Source organism: Maylandia zebra, linkage group LG22 (genome assembly GCF_041146795.1).
Source record: "Maylandia zebra isolate NMK-2024a linkage group LG22, Mzebra_GT3a, whole genome shotgun sequence".
NCBI lineage: Eukaryota > Metazoa > Chordata > Actinopteri > Cichliformes > Cichlidae > Maylandia > Maylandia zebra.
The window spans coordinates 112,501-131,485 of record NC_135187.1 but is presented as its reverse complement, the minus strand read 5'-3'; the positions used below and the strand labels follow the sequence as shown (position 1 = coordinate 131,485).

The window sequence follows — 18,985 nt, the reverse complement described above, 5'->3', positions numbered from 1 at the left end:
TATAGCATTTGTATTCTATTTTATTTGATTGTCTATAGTATTTTATTCTATTCTATTGTGTACAGTCTTATTGACATCTTATTCCAGTGTTTTTCTCTAATTTGTCTATGCAACTGTCCACTGCTTTAACAATAATTTCCCACGTGTGGGACTAATAAAGGTTATCTTATCTTAAGATCGCGAGAGCTCTTCAAGAGAGTGTCTTCTAAATGAACAATGAACTGCGAGGACACACAGTCCCGATCAAAAGTGAGACAAAACAGCTTTTCTTGGAAACAACAAACAGGCTGTTTTACAGCTGATCAAAAAAGGACCCACAAACCCCAAAACAGAAATCAAAGTTCCGAACATTAGCTCAAGAAAGAGCAGCTCCAGCTTATTGTTGATCAGATATTCGCTTCAGCACTCTCGATGCAGCGTTTCCATGAGGCGAGGGGTTTGTCCATGAAGGGCATCGACCGTCTGGAAAAAGCTCGGGGAGCTTTTCCAAGGCTAAGAACTCTTACTGAGCCTCATAAATAATAAAAACACATTTTTGACTTCAGGTTTTTCACCCATGGCTGAATGAGGGGGGTTTATTATCACTATAATTGAAGAAGAACATGTCAAGAACTGATTTTCAACATAAAGGTAAAATTATTGCCAGAAGCATTTCTGCGATCCTACAAAATAAAAGCCTCTGTAGTCTCAATCTGTCTGTATAAACATGTGCTGCTCGTGACTGCAGATGGACACCGTTTTCCTTCAAAGCCACAAACACCCTGCTGTGGACGTTTGCTGCTGTATACCAGAGTTCAGATATAAAACACACAAACATAATAAAAGCGTTTCTGCGGCTCGGGGCAGGAACGTGGAGCCGGAGCTTTTCTGCGCTGTTTCTCTTTGAAAGCGTGGAACATTTATGACATCACACACACGTTTCCCACACACGCTCAGCCTGTAACAAACCAGCTCTGACCGCCTCCGTGTTTCCACTCGTCCTGCTTCCTCCTCAGTGCTCGGCTGGCGTTTCCATAGAAACACCTAGTTTAACCATCATCATTATAGCTCTGCGGTCTGTGCACAGCTGCATGTAATAAAATGTGAACGCAGCCTGTGAACGGGGTCATACGTGTAGAAACACACGTCTGCCCTGACTCTCAGTGTTTCTCATTAGCCTGTGCACAGACTCACGCTTCACGAGAAAGCGATGCTGCGGCCTTCCTTAGACCTGTTTGAGCTCATTCATAGTTTCTGTCAGAGCACCTCTGGTCCCCATCAGTCCTGCACATTAAGCTACAGGAGCTGTTCCTGTGCTAACACTAGCCAGGCTGAGTCTGATTCAGTGAGCTCGGAGGAACGGCCCAGCCTGCGCGAGTGAGTTTATACACCTGTGCCTGAAAACACCTGCATTTAAAGATTAAGTGGTTTGGTCCAATGCTTTTGTCCATGTAGTGCATTTAAGACCTCAGTGCTGTTGGCCAACAGCGTGCTGGTGGAGACTGTGCTTGAAGAGAGGAACAACATCAGTAATCTAAATGTAGGCACTGCCACCGGGAGCGCTGCTGCGATGATGGAGAGCAGTTGGAAAGGAAGCAGGGCCAGGAGCAGTGGAGGTGGGTTCAAGCTGTGGGGCATCCTGATGTGAACAGTGTTGTGGGTGAAGAGAGCGTCAGACAGGATCATGCATTTGAAAGTGGACATTAAATCGGTGATGTTGTCAAAGTGTTTGCCCCACAGCTCAGAGGTCAGTTAGAGGAGAGAGAAGGAGTGTCCCAGTGGGAGAGGGTGCTGGGTGGTGCTGAGGAGAGGACTGCAGAAGGACAGGTGAGAGGGAGAAACACAGGGTCATGTACACGAGTGAGACATACACAGGTGCACTACAGCCACTGCAGTCTGTATGTATGGACACTGTAAGGTGCTGCTAGCAGAGAATGTGGCTACTCTGCAGGATGGTGCTGCGGAGAAAGACAACCACACATGTGATGGTTGCTCTGAGAGTGCTGACGGAGAAGGACAAAAGCAGCTTCGGTGTCTTCGTGGATCAGAGAAAGCAGACGATTGGCTGCCAGAGAGGAAGTCAGGAATGGCAGAGAGACAGTGGTGAGGTGTGAGTGACAGGTGGGTGGAGCCCCGTCCTGTCTGCAGCGGTGATGTGGACTGACCAACCCCTGACCTGAATTCAAACATTTGTAAGACATCCAGGCCTACGAGATGAAACCCCGTCTCCATGACGACAGCTGAACATGTTTGCTGTGATTTACTGGGAACAAAACGAAACTGAACCATCGACCCTCAAAGGCGTTCCCATCCACGTTTCAGTATTTTAGGACTGATCAAAGTGTTATGTTTGTACTACTCTTAGAATAAACTTCCACTCTTGTCACACTAAGCCACAAACACAGGTTTGGTGAGACAGATTTATTCAGCCATCATGAGACAAGCGTTACATAAGAAGAATAAAGGTGTTTTTGTGCCTCTGCAGGAGGAGCCGCTTACACAACACAAGACGCCACACAAACCTGATGATGATGATGTGACAAACTCAGGTTTTGTAAACACAAGGATGCAGCTGCTGCAGGTTTCATGAACGTGACTTTTCCTGCATGCAAAGTTAAAACCTTCCAGATCTTTGAACAAATATCCTCGTAAACCGAGCCAGGCTCACGAGTCTAATGTGTGATCCAGTTTATTACTCAGTGCACAGAAGAGTTCAACGTTTCACATCAGTCATCTGCACAGTAACGGACGCAGGAAGCAGCTTCGCTGCCGACTTCAGCTCGTTCCTCAGATCTCGCCGGGTGGGCAGACCATCATTGGACCAGCAGGAAGTGTCATGTTTCACGCTCACAGCTTTAAAACCAAAACCCCCACAGCTCGCTGACTGACAGTTTCCTCAGCCAATCAAACGTGAACACAGCTCAGAAGAAATCCATTAAAACCCTTCTGCCCAATCATTTGCATTCACTTTAATCCCAGCGCAGCTGCGGGGGGGCTGCTGATTGGCTGACATCAGAGTTTATCAGTGTCAGATGACAAACAGCTGCAAAAGGAAAAGTTAATCTGATGAAGACTGTGTGGTTTTGGACAGCGTTCCCACCGAGGCTCTTCCAGAGAAGCTCTGTGATCAGCACTCTCAGTGCAACAATCATATGCACCAATAGAATCAGCGTCTATCACAAAATAAAAGCATAGTGTGACACAAAAGCACTCTGTCTGTTTCCACCTGAAGGGAAAGGACTGTCGACAGGAAGAGGCTTCATTTCCCAGAATCCAAGAGCGAGAATGAGCCACAACGTCGACTCCAGCCTGGACGTTCTCGTCTCCACCTACACGCTTTGTAAAGTCACCGCAGTCGGGACGGTTTCTGACGTGGTCAGATTTTTGTAATCAAATCATTATCTGTGCACGACTCCCACATCCAAACAATCCCTCGTATGCTCCCGTCTCTTTAAGACAGCCCTCCCTAAATCCCACTGTTTTCTCATTGGTCAGTGTCTGGAAACCTGCAGTTAGTCGGTGGGCAGAGATGCGTTATAAAAGTAGAACGAGCTGTTGGAAGCTGAGCGTTCAGAGCAGCCTGAACATTTTCTCTCAGGAGGATTAAATACGTCTGATATGACACAAAAAAGGAAGAAGATGCGAGTTTCAACTAGTCTGGGAAAAAATCTCAGGCTGAACATCTTGATCTTAAGAAAACATCCTGATCTTCTTCAGGCCTCGGTGGAGGAGACGTTCAGGTTCCCAGCATGAGTCTAGAATGAGAGTAACAGTTTCTGGAGCTAAAATGATCCAAAACGACGATGCTCCACAGGAAAACAGTTTGTCCCGGGCGAAAGTGTTGGAATCAGAGACCTATCCTTCCTTTGTGTCCATTAAAACAGTCCCCGTGTCTTTGAACCAAAGTACAACACGTTCAGGTTTCAAGTCGAGTGTTGACACGGTCAGAGGCGTTCCTGAAGCTGGTTTAACGGCAGCGTTAATGCCGCATGTCTCAGTTTGTGAACACAAACGTTTTTCAGTGGGAAGCTGGAACGAGCCGAGTCAAATACAATAACTCCTCCCACGCTCTGCACAGTTCACCAATGCACCAGAAGCTCGGGCACTTACGTTCCCGTCGTCGCCATTGTCGATGTGGAGCAAGTGCCCAGCTGCCATGTCACTCTGTGGTTTCCGCGGTAACCAGTCAGACAGTTTTCCCTGACGAGTCAGTGCTGCTGTTAGAGCATCCGGGCACAGGATGGCGTTCATGAACGGCGCGACTCGAATAAACAGACCAATCAGATGTGGCTCACTGTCATGACTGTGCTGCGTTTGTGTGCGTGTTTGGAGAAACAATCAGTGCTGGCTCTTACTGGCAAACACATTTAATAACTGGATGTGAAACAGGATTGGCTGGTGCACACAGAGCTGGGAACAGCTGGACCAACCTGTACGTTAGTGTGATTTGCAAAAATAAATACAACGTGGACGAATCTTCAGCTGTGACAGAAGAGCTGCAGTGAAACTTACACGAAGCAGTTTTTATCAGCAGATGTTTCAAAAACTACAAAATGATCTTTTTCAAGACAACATTAAACACATTTGGTTTGTGAGCTGAGATCAACCTGAACATCTGGATAACAGCTGAGCAGATGTGAGACAGCCAATCAGGAACAGCAGAAGATTACACACGTTTAAAGCAGTAATAACTGTGACACCTTAGCTTACAACAGGCCTTTCAAGCAGTGCGCTAAAAACAGGGAGCTAAAATATCTCATCTGAAGCCCCGTTTGGGGTCCCTGAACCACAGTTTGAGTAACACAGTAATTGGATGAAGAATTTAAAAAGCGTTAAAAATAAAAACAAAGAACTTTCTGAATAATAATAATAATAATGATAATTTTTGGTGTTTTTCTAGTGGAGGTTTAGGACTGTGGGTCCAGTCCTGCATGTCTGGATTTCTATTGTTGTGAGGACCCTCCATGACACAACCTGAACAACAAATCTCAATCTGCAGGCATGTCCTCACATGATCCAACAATCACACAGGTCTCCACAAAGATAGACATGTAAGAGCACAAGCACACACAGTGCAGTCCAGTGTAGCAGGGATTCATGGGACTTTCCCGTCTCCTAAAACAAGAGTCCTTTAAAACTCAGCACCAGCAGCGTCCTGGGAGACGGCATCCAGTGATGTAATCACTTTGGACACGTGATCCCTGAACATACGCACGGTTCAGAATCTGCTGACGAAGCCCCAGAAGGTGTAATGATCCTTCAGGAGCTGAATACTAAACAACGGGCCATCCTCGAAATGAGGTCCAGTAAAAAACACTCCACAAAAAACGTCCACGTGAAATCTTAAATCGAACACTTTGGAGCCAGAAAACTTTTTCTTTCATAAATACAGACATCCTGTCATTTGTTTGATACTGAAAAAATTGAAATGGATGCTGGGAAATGGAGTCTAATGACGTTAATACTGACAGGGAAACCTGTAGTGACCAAAAATATTAGTTTTATTCTGGTTTCTTCAAAGGTGGGAACTGATTATCAGTCTTTGTGAGTAAAAAAAATCCACAGTTATATCTGGTCAGGCTAGTGCCTCCTGTAGGTGTTAGGGGTTCAGCGCTTTGCACAAGGGCACTTCAGTAGGGTGGAGGAGGGAGTCAAAGCACCTGGCTGGCAGTCAAGTGCTAGAGGCGAGGCTCAGTGTGGAGAAGAAAGAGTTCGGTCAGCTGGTCTGGGTCGATGTCATACACTCCTAGAAGATGAAAGACAGGAAACGTCAAACGGTGCTGACTAGTGTAAAAATGTGGCAGTCAGCGCCCCCTACAGGCAGAACATCCTTCAATCCAAAGGGTTCATCCTCTGGGGATCAGGATAAACATCTGTACACTTCCACAAACTCTAAACACGTGGAGGAACAGTGAACTGACCGATGCTGGAGGTGTGCTGCAGCATAAACAATTATGTAATAGTTACAGTTTATGGGCAAGTGCCCTCTACTGGTCAAATGAATGGTGACAAAGTGCGGGGGGGTGGTGACAGGGTCAGAGTGTGCAGGAGGGGTGTCAGGGTGGGTGGACGGAAACCGTCGGACCGGCTCAGCACCACAGCTGGTTTTTGTTTTTCTAAGGACATTACCGACAATACAAAAAACTGTAGTTCTGTTTCATCAGGTTGTGTTCTGCGATAAAGTGACCCATGGAGATCAAACAGGTGCAAGGTGCACACTCAGGTTTAACGGGAAGGCAGGGTTCATCGCTGCTTCGATCGCTAACAGGAAGCTCGGGCTCAACCACACTGAGCTAAGGCTGCCAGCTGTCTATTCTGTTTTTAACCTACTCAGGGTTACTTCCTGTTTCGTTATAGGTACAGAAGATCTGCATACCACGGTACAGGAAACCATACAGTCCTGGACCCGACTAAATAATCAGTCCTTTACTCATCTTTTCTAAAAAGTGATTTTTAACAGCGGCTGCTGGAACATCTTCGCCTGTGATGCTAAATGAGCTGAAATGAAAAGAGAAGCTGAGCTGGTTTACCGGCTATAACAGGCTGTTCCTGCCGTTCATGTTTGGGCCTTTGGACCTCATCTGCTCCTGGACCGACCCAGACTGTAAAACACAACAACACTTCTTTACATAGCACACTCACATGCATCAAACACAGAAGACAACAATCATGATGAACTAAAATGACACAGTCACACCTTCTTTATAACCAATAAATCCGTCAAAGGTTTAAACAGGTGTAACACTGAACTGTATGTGGGTGTTCTCATCTATAACACAGAGTATATATTAAAATGCTGTTGCTCCAAACTGTAGGGGTTTACACCAGTAGAGGCTGCTGGTTCAGTTCCAGTAGAGGCACAATCCCAGTCTGGGGTCGACGGGCGACCCGCGGTAAAACTCGAACACGCTACGGTTCAAGTTACGACTGAAGTGCGACAGCTTCCATCATACCTGTAACTGGTTTCTGTTCAGAGTGATGGTTTCACACACGTCATTGTTCTGCTCAGTATTTTACTTTGTTCTCAAACGTCCCTGTTGTTACTTACCCATTTTTTTATGCGCTGATTTGTGATGTGCACACACACACACACACACACACACAAACACACGGCTGCATGGTGAGTAAACAGGTAGACAGGATTGTTACTGACCGGCTGCAGGCCTTCTGCCATCTCTCCAGAGCCGATGTGTGTGAGGTGGATGAAGTTAGTCGGTTCTCCGATCATGCTGCGATCAATCTTCCTCCTCTTCTTCTTCTATGATCATATAGACACACATTAGAGTCTCTGATGTGTGTTTGTCCTTCATAAACAGCTGATCATGGAGCTCCACAGGAAACATTTTCACTGCTATGCAGATGACACCCTTACTCGTGTACTTGGCGAGCACGGACTCGCGATTTGTACAATTGGAACACCAGCGTACTTGATGTCACAGCTCTGGAGCCTCTTAATTTAACTGTGAGTAATATGTTATGAAACTTAATTTTAATCACAGCCAAACCGGTTTACTCAGGAACAAATAAAACACTGAAATAAACCCGGAATAACCGTGCCCCGAATCGAATCACTGAATCGATTTGAAATCCAAGAAAGAAACACCAGAATTAGAGATTCAGATGATTTGATAAACTGATTATTTGCACACACACACACACACACACACACACACACGCACACACACAGGTGTGCACGCACACACACACACGCGTGCACGCACGCACACACACGCACGCACGCACGCACGCACACACACGCACGCACGCACGCACACACACGCACACACACACACACACACACACAGGTGTGCACGCACACACACACACACACAGGTGTGCACGCACACACACACGCACACACACACACACACACACACACACAGGTGTGCACGCACACACACACGCACACACACACACACACACACACACACACACAGGTGTGCACGCACACACACACGCACACACACACACACACACACACAGGTGTGCACGCACACACACACGCACACGCACACACACACACACAGGTGTGCACGCACACACACACACACACACACAGGTGTGCACGCACACACACACACACACAGGTGTGCACGCACACGCACACACACACAGGTGTGCACACACACACACACACGCAGGTGTGCACGCACGCACACGCAGGTGTGCACGCACGCACACACACAGGTGTGCACACACACACACACACAGGTGTGCACACACACACACACACACAGGTGTGCAGGCACACACACACACGCACACACACAGGTGTGCACGCACACACACACACGCGTGCACGCACGCACACACACGCACGCACGCACGCACGCACACACACGCACGCACGCACGCACACACACGCACACACACACACACACGCACACACACACACACACACGCACACGCACACACACACGCACACGCACACACACACACACAGGTGTGCACGCACACACACACACACACACACAGGTGTGCACGCACACACACACACACACAGGTGTGCACGCACACGCACACACACACAGGTGTGCACACACACACACACACGCAGGTGTGCACGCACGCACACGCAGGTGTGCACGCACGCACACACACAGGTGTGCACACACACACACACACACAGGTGTGCAGGCACACACACACACACACACACACAGGTGTGCACACACACACACACACACACAGGTGTAAACAGACGCGGGTCCCGCTCGGCCACGCTGCCCCCTCTGAACGTGAATCGTCGCCGCTCGGCTCGCGCGCCGCCTCCTCCGCGGGGGTGGCGGTCGTCATGGCAACGTCAGGAATAAAACAACTGCTCGGTTGACAAACTGGACGAGTCACGCTTGACTCAGCGGGAGGTTAAAATAACACCCGTCAATCATCCAATCAGTGCGAGGCGCACCGGGGTCCCTCCTACATCCTGCTCCACACCAGGGGACCCACATTCACTCCAGTACGTGCTGCTGCCATTAGAACAGAACAGCCCTTTATTAAATTGTCCGTTTTACAGGATTCTTGTATCTCCGTTGTTCAGGTTTCCTTTTGGTTTATAAAATAAAATAAATTACACACAGCAGTTTGTGCAATTCAGTTTTTTCCTTTGTCTTTTCATGTGTTTGTTACGTGGGCCTTCTGTGCGTGAGCAGCGACCAGCCATGTTTGCAGTGGTGTCTTTGGCGTCTCCCACAGACTTAAACACACGTCTGTGTTGTGTGTCTGTGCTCCTTCTGCAGGGTTGTAGGTACGTTGCATTTGTTTACAGGGTCACACATGTTTTTAATAAGATCCAAAGTCTGTGACAGAGATGTGAGTTTGCCTGTTTTAACTCCTGTCACATGACCTGACCTTCAAACAGCAGTGCAGACACGCTCACTTCAGTCCCAGACACCAGTGTGTGTCTCTGTGACAGTGTTGTGGTCTTTCCCTTGTGTGGAGGGCTCTCCTGCACACACCCTTCCTCTCTGCCTCAGGTTATTTCCATGACTCTAAAAACTTGTAATCAAAGCTTTTTCTTTATGTTTCTGAAACGTCAGAGATCCAATCAAAGTGCAGAAAATTGTAAATTTTTGTAGTAAATTGTAAATATTCTAAAACTTTTCTTCTGTCATTTAATGGTCGGGCATTGTACAGCTACAAGCATTTCACCCCCATGTCATACTGTGTATGGTTGTGTGTGTGTGACAAATAAAATTTGAATTTGAATTTGAATCTGAGCTGATGTAAGGTTTACAAACTGAGCACGCTCAGTGGCTTCACAGCTTCATTACGTAACCCTGAGACGCTGCCGAGCAAACAGCAGAAGAAGAAAACAAATCTCCTGGCAACGTCTGTGTTGAGCAGCTAAACACTACACCCACCCTCGTCATCGTCATCGTGTAATCAGTGAGTCAGAGCCGTCTGAGCTGGTGAAAGTCTGGAAGGATCATAGCCAGGATCAGCTCACAGACCTCCAACATGGCCGACATCATCCACTCGTCCTAAACAGGCCAAATGTAAAAGCTCCGCCCCAAAAAGACGAAAATGTAAAAACCTTAAAACAGGCGACGCGTTTGCTCGTTCGAGTGGAATTTACGCAGGACCTGATGGGTGAAATATGTGCAGTCAGCCTCAGACGTTACACAACATCTGTAGTGCTGACGACAAACTGAGCGTGCGCAGAAACAACCCCACTTCTCTTTGATTTAATGACGTCTACATTACTCACACCGTCACAACTTTATCACAAACAGCTGCACAAAGAGACGATGTGAAAATACGCACAATAACGATGAAATGTCCACCAAAACCTTCTATGATAAACTTTGTGCGGCTGGAGTTCAAACCTGCCCACTTTAACCTTACGCACACTTCCTGAGTGAAGTCAGCGCTGGCATCGGTGCGTCTCGCTGTGTTTATTAAAGGTGTATTGTTGCAGTGCCACAATGGAACAAACACAGAGCTAAAAATAGAGCCAGAGGAAGGAGGGAGGAGGAAGAGGAGGAGGCTCTCTGGGGAGAAAGGCCACAGCAGCACTTCCTCCCGTCACGGCAGCGTCGCTACCATCAGGAACCTTTTATTGGGTGTAACGTGGAGATCTGTGCTGATGTTTGCGTTCTGTTTATGTCACGTGAAGCAAAAAGAGAAGCGACGGCTGCAGAGGTCAGAGGTCACAGAGAAAAGGGAAGCTGTGCATATGTGTGTGTGGAGGCCACAGTAACTCTGAGGCCTCGTGGGGACATTTGTGGAAGAGCACACAAGCCCCGCCTTTACCTGTGCAGCGTCACGTTCAGGCACATAAACAACACCGATCACATAACTGTCCACTTCATTTACCTGCTAAGCATCAGCCATCGTTTTAGCTAGTCCAAGTTGGTAAATGGTAAATGGCCTGCATTTGTATAGCGCTTTTCTAGTCCATAGGACCCCAAAGCGCTTTACACTACATTCAGTCATTCACCCAGTCACACACACATTCACACACTGGTGATGGCAGCTACATTGTAGCCACAGCTGCCCTGGGGCGCACTGACAGAGGCGAGGCTGCCGGACAAAGGCGCCACCGGGCCCTCTGACCACCACCAGTAGGCAAACATGGGGTTAGTATCTTGCCCATTTGTATATTTGACATGCAGCCAGGAGGCAGCCTGGGATCGAACCACCGACCTTCTGATTAGTGGCTGACCTGCTCTGCCACCTGAGCTACAGCCACCCCGGTAGTTACCAGTTACCAGTTAACTTCAGCTTTGAAACATTGTATCCGCTAACATTAGCTAACATGATTAATTCTAATATTTGTACAAACTTAGAATCACATGCAGCATTTAAAGTTATCAAAAGACAGCACGTCTCACCGGCGGTGGTTTAGCTACCACGCAGCAGCCCATCTTGTGCCAGAAGTCGCTCATGCCGAGGCTCGGTCTGTCCAACGGCCGGACGCTGCTCTCTGCTGCTGCCCTGCAGGCCAGAGGAGGAACTACAGCCTGAGGGTAATCTTGGGGCATTCAGGCCAAAAACTTGATTGACGACAAAGCTCAGGTGCCTAAAACCCCCAAAATGCCGGCACAGGGTGGAGTCGGGATGTCCCCGATTAATTCAACGGCTCTTTAGCAGCTGAAGAAAAAAAAACAAAAACGTGTTTATTCTACAAATCTGGTGAAGAAAAAAAAAAAAAGGTCAAATCCAAAGTGTGGAGAGTTCAAAGCTGCACGTTCATGCACGATCTGTGGAGAGAGAAACGTTGATCTAATTAAATGACTACTATCATCATCACAGCTTTAACAGCTGGAAGTTCACAGTTTCCACCTTCACTTTACACCTAGCAACAAATTTATATCCAGCCTGCTTTATTTTGAAAATCCTATATGGATAGATTAAGTTAATAGAAACACCTGGACCGTGCTGGCTGTCAGACACCATCTGATTTATTTGTAGTTTTTAAAAAAATCTAAAAGTTTCACAAATATTGTCAGTTTGATTAAAACACAGTAACTAATCATGCTGAAAATACCCAAGAGTTGCACTTCAGTTATTAATGCTTACATAAAGGCTCTCCGAGCTCTGCAGGTTCAAACATGAACGGCTGACACTCTCAGCCAGCTTACAGCCTTCACATTTATTCTGCTGTGATTTCCTGTGAACTCTCACATGTCCTTACAGCAGCACCAATGCAGGGAAGCAACAGCAGATTTACACACAGCGATGAAATGACAGCGAGCCCAACATCTGAGACCCAAAAACCACAGAAAATTCCCCCAAACGTCCCCACATGGCAGGGAAACAGGAACGCAGTGAGACACCCAGCTACGTGGGAACCCTCAGAGACGTCAACAAGGCAAACACATCGAGCATGACTAAACACTGGGTGTGTCCAAACACACAGTTCTGCTGTGTGTGTGTGTTTCTGGGCGTTCTTCTCAAGCTGATCCTGAAACTTGACTCCAGCTGTTGATTAAATCACACAGTTCTGACCTTTGACCCCTCCGGTGGGACATTTAATAAGCGCTGCAGATCAGTGGAGACCGACGCTGAGGGAGCGCTCGTGCACTTTTATAATATATATTCTGACTTCTTACACACAGAACATGAAACAAATAAATGATTTCTACTTCATTTTTAGAGAATCTAGAAAAGTGTGGAAGCACTGTCAACACATCTATGCTGCAGCGAGCTCTGCGTGCTGGTTTTTAAGATTAATAAGACGTGTAAGCTCCTCCCACACCTTTCATGTGTGAGCTCATGAGCAGCACAGGCGTGAAACGCTGTTTTTACGTGGGCATGCGGCCCGATTCCACGCAGGACTGAATCGAGCGTCTGCTCTGGACTCGGTCCAGCACATTTCAGCAGACGATAAGGGAAGAATGTGGAGGCCAGGAACATGTAGCTTCACGCTCCACATCCACCCTGATCAGCAGCCAGGAATTCAGCCTGCGGCTCCGACTCCTGACGGAGGCCCAGAGAGGATGTCCTGCGCTCTGCTCTGTCAATCGAATCATCCTCTGTCACCTGACCTGCAGGATCAGAGCAATCACCTGAAGTTCAGCCTTCAGGTTGAACTCACTGTAATTCAGCTGTGAGCCGATGACCTGACGCGCTACATTTCCCTGTTAGGAGCTGCACTCAGACCTCTAGTAGGGCTGCCACGATTATGTCGTCTATTAAAATCGTCGTCGACTAATTTACGTCGTTTGAAGCTTTGTAAGATCCCAAAAGCCGCAGGAATAAGTAGCAGGATTTTTAAGAGTGCAATAACGGACTGAAACAGAAGATGGCAGCACTGCATGTACAAGGATGCCAGCTGCCGTTAAACCCCGAAGAAGAAGAAGAAGCTGTGTCCAAATTCAGGGGCTGCATCCTTTGAAGGCCTCATCTGTAGGCCGATTAAGTTACAGCGACACGGTAAAGACTGTCCAAATTCGAAGACTGCCCCATACGTGGCCAAAAAAATGCGTCCTTCATTTCCCCAGATTTGAAGGATGGGTCAGGTGTATACTTCGTGGCCCAACCTATCCCAGAATTCATAGCGCCCAGTTTCCAACAATGGCGGCAGCTAGTTAGTTTTAATATTACTCTTATTATTCTTTCTGGGTCACAAAATAAACGTTTAACATATGTTCAGGCGAGAATGTAGCTGTGTAAACCTCAAATATCTGCTCAGTTTATCAGGACACCGCATATTTTCAAAAGCGCTCCGACGTTTTCGGAGACGTCTGTTACCCACTAGCTCGTTAGCGAGCCGGGGGCTAGGCTCACTAGAGCCGTGAGAACAGCGGACTCCCGGCAAATCGTTTTCAAACCCACCGCCGTCTTTCGCTACTCAGGTTAAACATGATATATGAGTCACTTAGATAACTTAAAATGTTATTGTTTGGCTTTTTTCAGTGTTTTATTTGTTCCTGAGTAAATCGGTTTGGCTGAGATTAAAGTTATAGTTTTTACACAGCTGAATAAACCTCAAGCAGACAGCTGATTATCAGAAGTGTGAGATGCTGGAGAATTTACTCCGGTGTCCTGTTATATTTTAGATAGCAAGGAGTTTATTAAACTTCACCGAAACAATCTGCAAATTTCATTAAAATTGAATAAACTATCATCTTGTCTTTATTTTTAGTTAGCACAGACCTTACACACTTAAAGCTGCAAGCTAATGATAGTTATATAAGACCAGATGCTGCTGGTGCAATAAGCTGTACGTTTTACGTCCAATGGATGATGATCTGATTAGTCGACTAATCGCAAAAATAATCAGTGACTAGTCGACTATCAAAGTAATCGTTTGTGGCAGCCTTAACTCTGGATTGTTATGAGCTGGGAGAAAAACACAACTACAGCTGCTTTTTTTGTCACGTGTGACGTCTAAACACGTCGCTGAACCGAGGCGAACATTTGGGTTTCTGTCAATGAATGATGTGAAGTCGACAGCTTCATCCTGGGAAGTCTTATTCTTGTGCCTAAAATCAGAAGTCAGGCCTTTTCCTGCAGGAGTGATGTGAGCGGCGGAAAATGTGTAAACTGTGCGTTTGTGTTTGCTAGCAGGAGATCTGTCACGCCAACGCGAGGAGGAGGAACAGACTCTTCCTCCCTCGTCTGGCTGCAGGTGGTACGGGCCGGTCTGATTATAGGAAGTGAAACGAGTCTGTTTAACGAGTGTGCGAGGAAGTTTAAGGTGGAAGTGAACCAGAGATTTCATCTTTATCTGACATCAGGACAGTTTCATCTGTGAAAACACCAGAAACTAACCCGCAGACATCATGTGATTACCATCGTCGTCACAGCTGACCACCTGATCTGACCACCTGATGTGACATCAGCTGAGCGTTCATGAGCCAGGAGGCCGAATCAGCTGAAACAACAACAACAACAACAGCCCATTTGTCTGTGTGGGACGACGGCCTGCAGGTCACATGACTGCACTTTAGTCAGCTGACAGAGGAAGGCCTTTATTTAAACTCATCTGCTGAATGACCTCTGACCTTCATCAGCTTCTGCTTTTTCATCAGTAGAAGATTTTTTTAGACTTGTGTTTAGTTAATGTGACATTTTGACTGAACAATCTGCTGTAAACATCGTGCTGGACCTTTCTGCTTGAACTCCACAGAGAAGCTTCACAATCATCCCCCTGTTTCTGAACCTGCGTTTCAGCCTCTGAAACGAGCTCATTCAGCTCCTGTCTCTTTAAGATCTCCCTAGAGGCCCGTCTGATTGGCCATCTCCTGGAAGCTTGCTGAAGGGCAGCACCCAGAGCATGTGGCTGGAGCACATGCTCACTGTTTTCTGATAACGTACGATGACACAGAAAGGTGTGACATGCTGACATCACAACAGCGCTCAGCCTAACAGGGGTTATTTTCACACAGTAGACTCAGCATTGGACGCAAACCACAGCTAAACATACACGCTGGTCCTGAGCGAGTGTGGCTGACCCTGCCTGCAGTCTAACACTAACAGATGTTGGTCTTCTTTCTTTACCGTCATCCAGTCATTTCAGTCGTGCTTCTCCAACACGCTGACGACACACGACTCCATACTTCAGGTAAATTCTTAGATAACAGGCAGATTGAAGTGCTTTATTTTCTGCTTTCACTTCCTCCTTTCTAAACTGAGACACTGGCTTCCTGCTGATGCTTATCTCAGCTGATAAGAAGAAAAAACACGGTGCAGAGGAAGGTGACCATTTACACCGCTACGACAAAAACAGGGAAATAAATCAACGAGTCTGTTTGGAAACTAAAGTGAAAGTGATTCAGCACCACAAACACACCTGTGACACACCTGTGTGATCACGACAACATCACTCACACGTTTCAGTCCATGAAGAGCATAAAGGTGTCTGTAAGGTCAGAAAGCGCGCACACACACACACTGACACCTTTATGAAGTAATTGAGGGATTTTAAAGACACCTCTGTGCTGAACTGGGACCCAACAGAGTACCTTCAGTACTGCAGTAATATGGTCACATGTCCATCTACTCCTAATGAGCTGCTGATGGTTTGGAGACTCCTGCAAACTGAGCATGGCAACAGTCTAACCTAGTTAATGTAAAAGGCCGACTTCTCAGTTTCAGAGAAGACTCTTATACAGAGAGCAGCTCTGGTATTGACTCTGCAATAGTCGGCCTCATCACTGATGGGGACGACATGGAGTACAGAGGACTGACCCAAGACTGGTGCCAGCAGAACTACCTCCAGATCAACACTAATAAAACCAAGGAGCTGGTGGTAGACTTCCACAGGCACAAACATCCTCCACTGCAACCACTGAACATCCAAGGTATGGACATTGAGGCTGTGGACAGCTACAGGTACCTTGGTGTTCATCTGAACAACAAACTGGACTGGACTGATAATTCAGACGCCCTCTACAGGAAAGGGCAGAGGAGGCTGTACCTGCTGTGAAGACTCAGGTCGTTTGGAGTGAAGGGCCCACTCCTGAAGACCTTCTATGACTCTGTGGTGGCCTCAGCCATCTTTTATGGTGTGGTCTGCTGGGGCAGCAGCATCTCAGCCCGGGACAGGAAGAGACTGAACAGGCTGATCCACAGGATGCCCTCTGGACCCAGTGGAGGTGGTGAGTGACAGGAGAACGGTGGCTAAGCTGTCACCCCTGTTGGACAACATCTCCCACCCCATGCAGCAGACTGTGACAGCACTGAGCAGCTCCTTCAGTGGCTGCAGCACCCACGGTGTGGGATGGAGAGATTTCACAGGTCTTTCCTCCCCACGGCTGTCAGACTCCACAATAAAGACTCCAACAATCAAACATATCCACACATGTGCAATAACACTAAGTGCAATACTCTTTTCTGGCATCGTTGTATTTTTACTCAGTTATATATAGCATTTGTATTCTATTGTTATCCTATTGTATATTTTATTCTATTTTATTCTACTGTATATAGTATCTTATTCTGTACAGATGTGTACTGTATTTATTCTTATTGTATTCTAATTTTTGCCTCATAACTTTTGCACTGTTCACTTCCTGCTGTGACAAAACAAATTTCCCACGTGTGGGACTAATAAAGGTGATCTTATCTTCATCATCTGTATCGACGGCTGAGCTCAGCGATGATGCTGAGCGTCCTGACTCGTGCGCTGGAGTTCAGACAAACTGTTCAATTCTAATCCCACAGGTCACGTGAACAGATGCTCGCTCAGAGGAAAATGATGAGAGTAAGTGTGTATCATCGACATACGAACGGTGGGATGTATCATGATTCTTTCTGACAGTACTAATGCGAGCGTGTAAAGCTTTCACAGTAATGGGCCAGGACAAACCTGAGAAACCACAGAACTTTTTGTTAGTGCACATCTATGACTACTGCATGAAACATGAACACTTTGTCCCTATGATAAGAGCCAATCAGTCCTTATTACGAGGAGCTCAAAGGTTCATTCATCTGTTTGTAAAAACAGTTTTCAACTGTTTCACTGAGAAAAGAAGGATCACAGAGTCCGAATGGATCCAGGTGAATCCAGCACGTTTCAGACAAACAGACTAATAATAAAGCGTCTGCACTGATTTCATCACATAACCATGTTTTAATGAAACGCTGCTCGTTACTCCACATTCACGCTGACGACGTGTTGTTATGTAGATGATGAGATCTTCACAGTGACGAACTTTATTCTGAAATTGTTCCACAGTTTGTGTCACGTTAATCAATGAACCTGATTGGCTGGAGTTCTACTTTTCCAGCTTTTTGGTTTCCTGTCTCAAATTTTTGAGATCATCAAATTCAACACGAGCTCCTTTGCCTCTTGAAATAGTAAAAAGCAAAATCAAACCTTACACATTAAACATGAGTTTTCTGAGTTCTACTGTAAAGAAAACATATTTACGCAGCCAGCTCTGGTGGGGTTGTCTTACTTTGGACAAATAACACGTGTAAAAGTATGGATTACATCCACAATAATACTTTCACTCAAACCAAGAGAACAGCATTAATGGATCAGAATGTTGAGGTGCAGCGGCATGAAAGCCAGCATCCACCTGAGGAGGAACATGAACGCGTGTGAATTTTACATCGATTCTTCTTAGACAGCACGTGTGCTCGAGTGAAGGCGGCAACATGTTGTTTCAACAATACAACTCTGTGGCTGCTTTCACACCGTTCATACCACGGCGAGCGGCTTCAGGTCTGAATCACAGCAACACCGCTCGACCGACGTCTTCGTCTTCAACCTTCACACCGGCGCATTCGTTGTCGACCTTCACACCAGCGTCTTCGTCGTCCGGAGAGCAAAGCGTGAGCCACTCTGCCGTGTCTACTTTAAATCATTCAATGAAAAATAAAAGTGTCCAGATTCACATCCCTCAGCCACGTCTGTGGTGAGCCGTCGCTTCACATCAAACCAGATGTTTCTTACAGATGTTCATCCTACCGAGGTTTCAGCAGCTACAAAGAGTCGGTCATTAGAAGCTAAAGTTGGGTTGATTTGAAATCTCAGACATCAAACATGCTCTGTGTGCGATTATCGAGTGAAAGTGATAAATGATGCTAATCGCGAGCCTGACAAGGCTGCATTCCTCTCCCTGTAAGCAGCTGATGCTTATCAGCCAGTTCCACCTTTAATGTGACGAAGAGTTCAAAGACATTTTAAAGGAGGCACAACAAGAAGAACTAGTAAAAAACACTCGGTCTCGTATCGACCGACCGTCAGTTACACAACCTCTGAGCAGGATGTCGGTGTCCCAACACGTCCAGAGGAACAAGTCAGGTCAGCGTGCAGTCACGGTAATGTCAGAGGAGTGTTACGGGAACGTCACGTTAACCTCTTCAGCCCCGAGTGTAAAACACAAACAGCTCCAGATTTGATCACTGCAGATTCCTGAGCCTACAAACCAACTGTGACGACCAGGATAGCGCTCTGAGCCGTTCACCCATTCCTGTCCTCGCAAACAGAGACGGTCAGAGGTCAGAGTCCAGCCACCACACACTGCCCCGCGCCTCTGAATCACTTCCTGTTCCTCTGCAGGAAACACCCTACACTTACTGAGCCAGTTTTAAACAGACCTTCAGG

The 18,985-nt window shown here is 46.8% G+C and overlaps 1 protein-coding gene across 3 annotated transcripts in view; it reads right to left on the bottom strand.

Annotated features, from left to right (window-relative positions):
* Window positions 1-4,330: 4,330 nt before the first annotated feature.
* Window positions 4,331-18,985, bottom strand: part of cdc42se1 (CDC42 small effector 1) — a 16,128-nt gene continuing 1,473 nt past the window's right edge. For 2 of the 3 annotated variants that reach the window (XM_004572232.6, XM_004572233.5), the window contains exons 2-5: window positions 11,316-11,574; window positions 7,133-7,237; window positions 6,510-6,581; window positions 4,331-5,725 (exon numbers count right to left, since the gene is read on the bottom strand). In XM_004572232.6, the coding sequence (XP_004572289.1) occupies window positions 6,513-6,581; window positions 7,133-7,237; window positions 11,316-11,465 (324 nt within the window). In that variant the 5' untranslated portion in view covers window positions 11,466-11,574 and the 3' untranslated portion in view covers window positions 4,331-5,725; window positions 6,510-6,512. Of the gene's footprint in view, window positions 5,726-6,509; window positions 6,582-7,132; window positions 7,238-11,315; window positions 11,685-18,985 lie in introns of all 3 variants that reach the window. The other variant, XM_076879455.1, reaches the window with a different exon arrangement.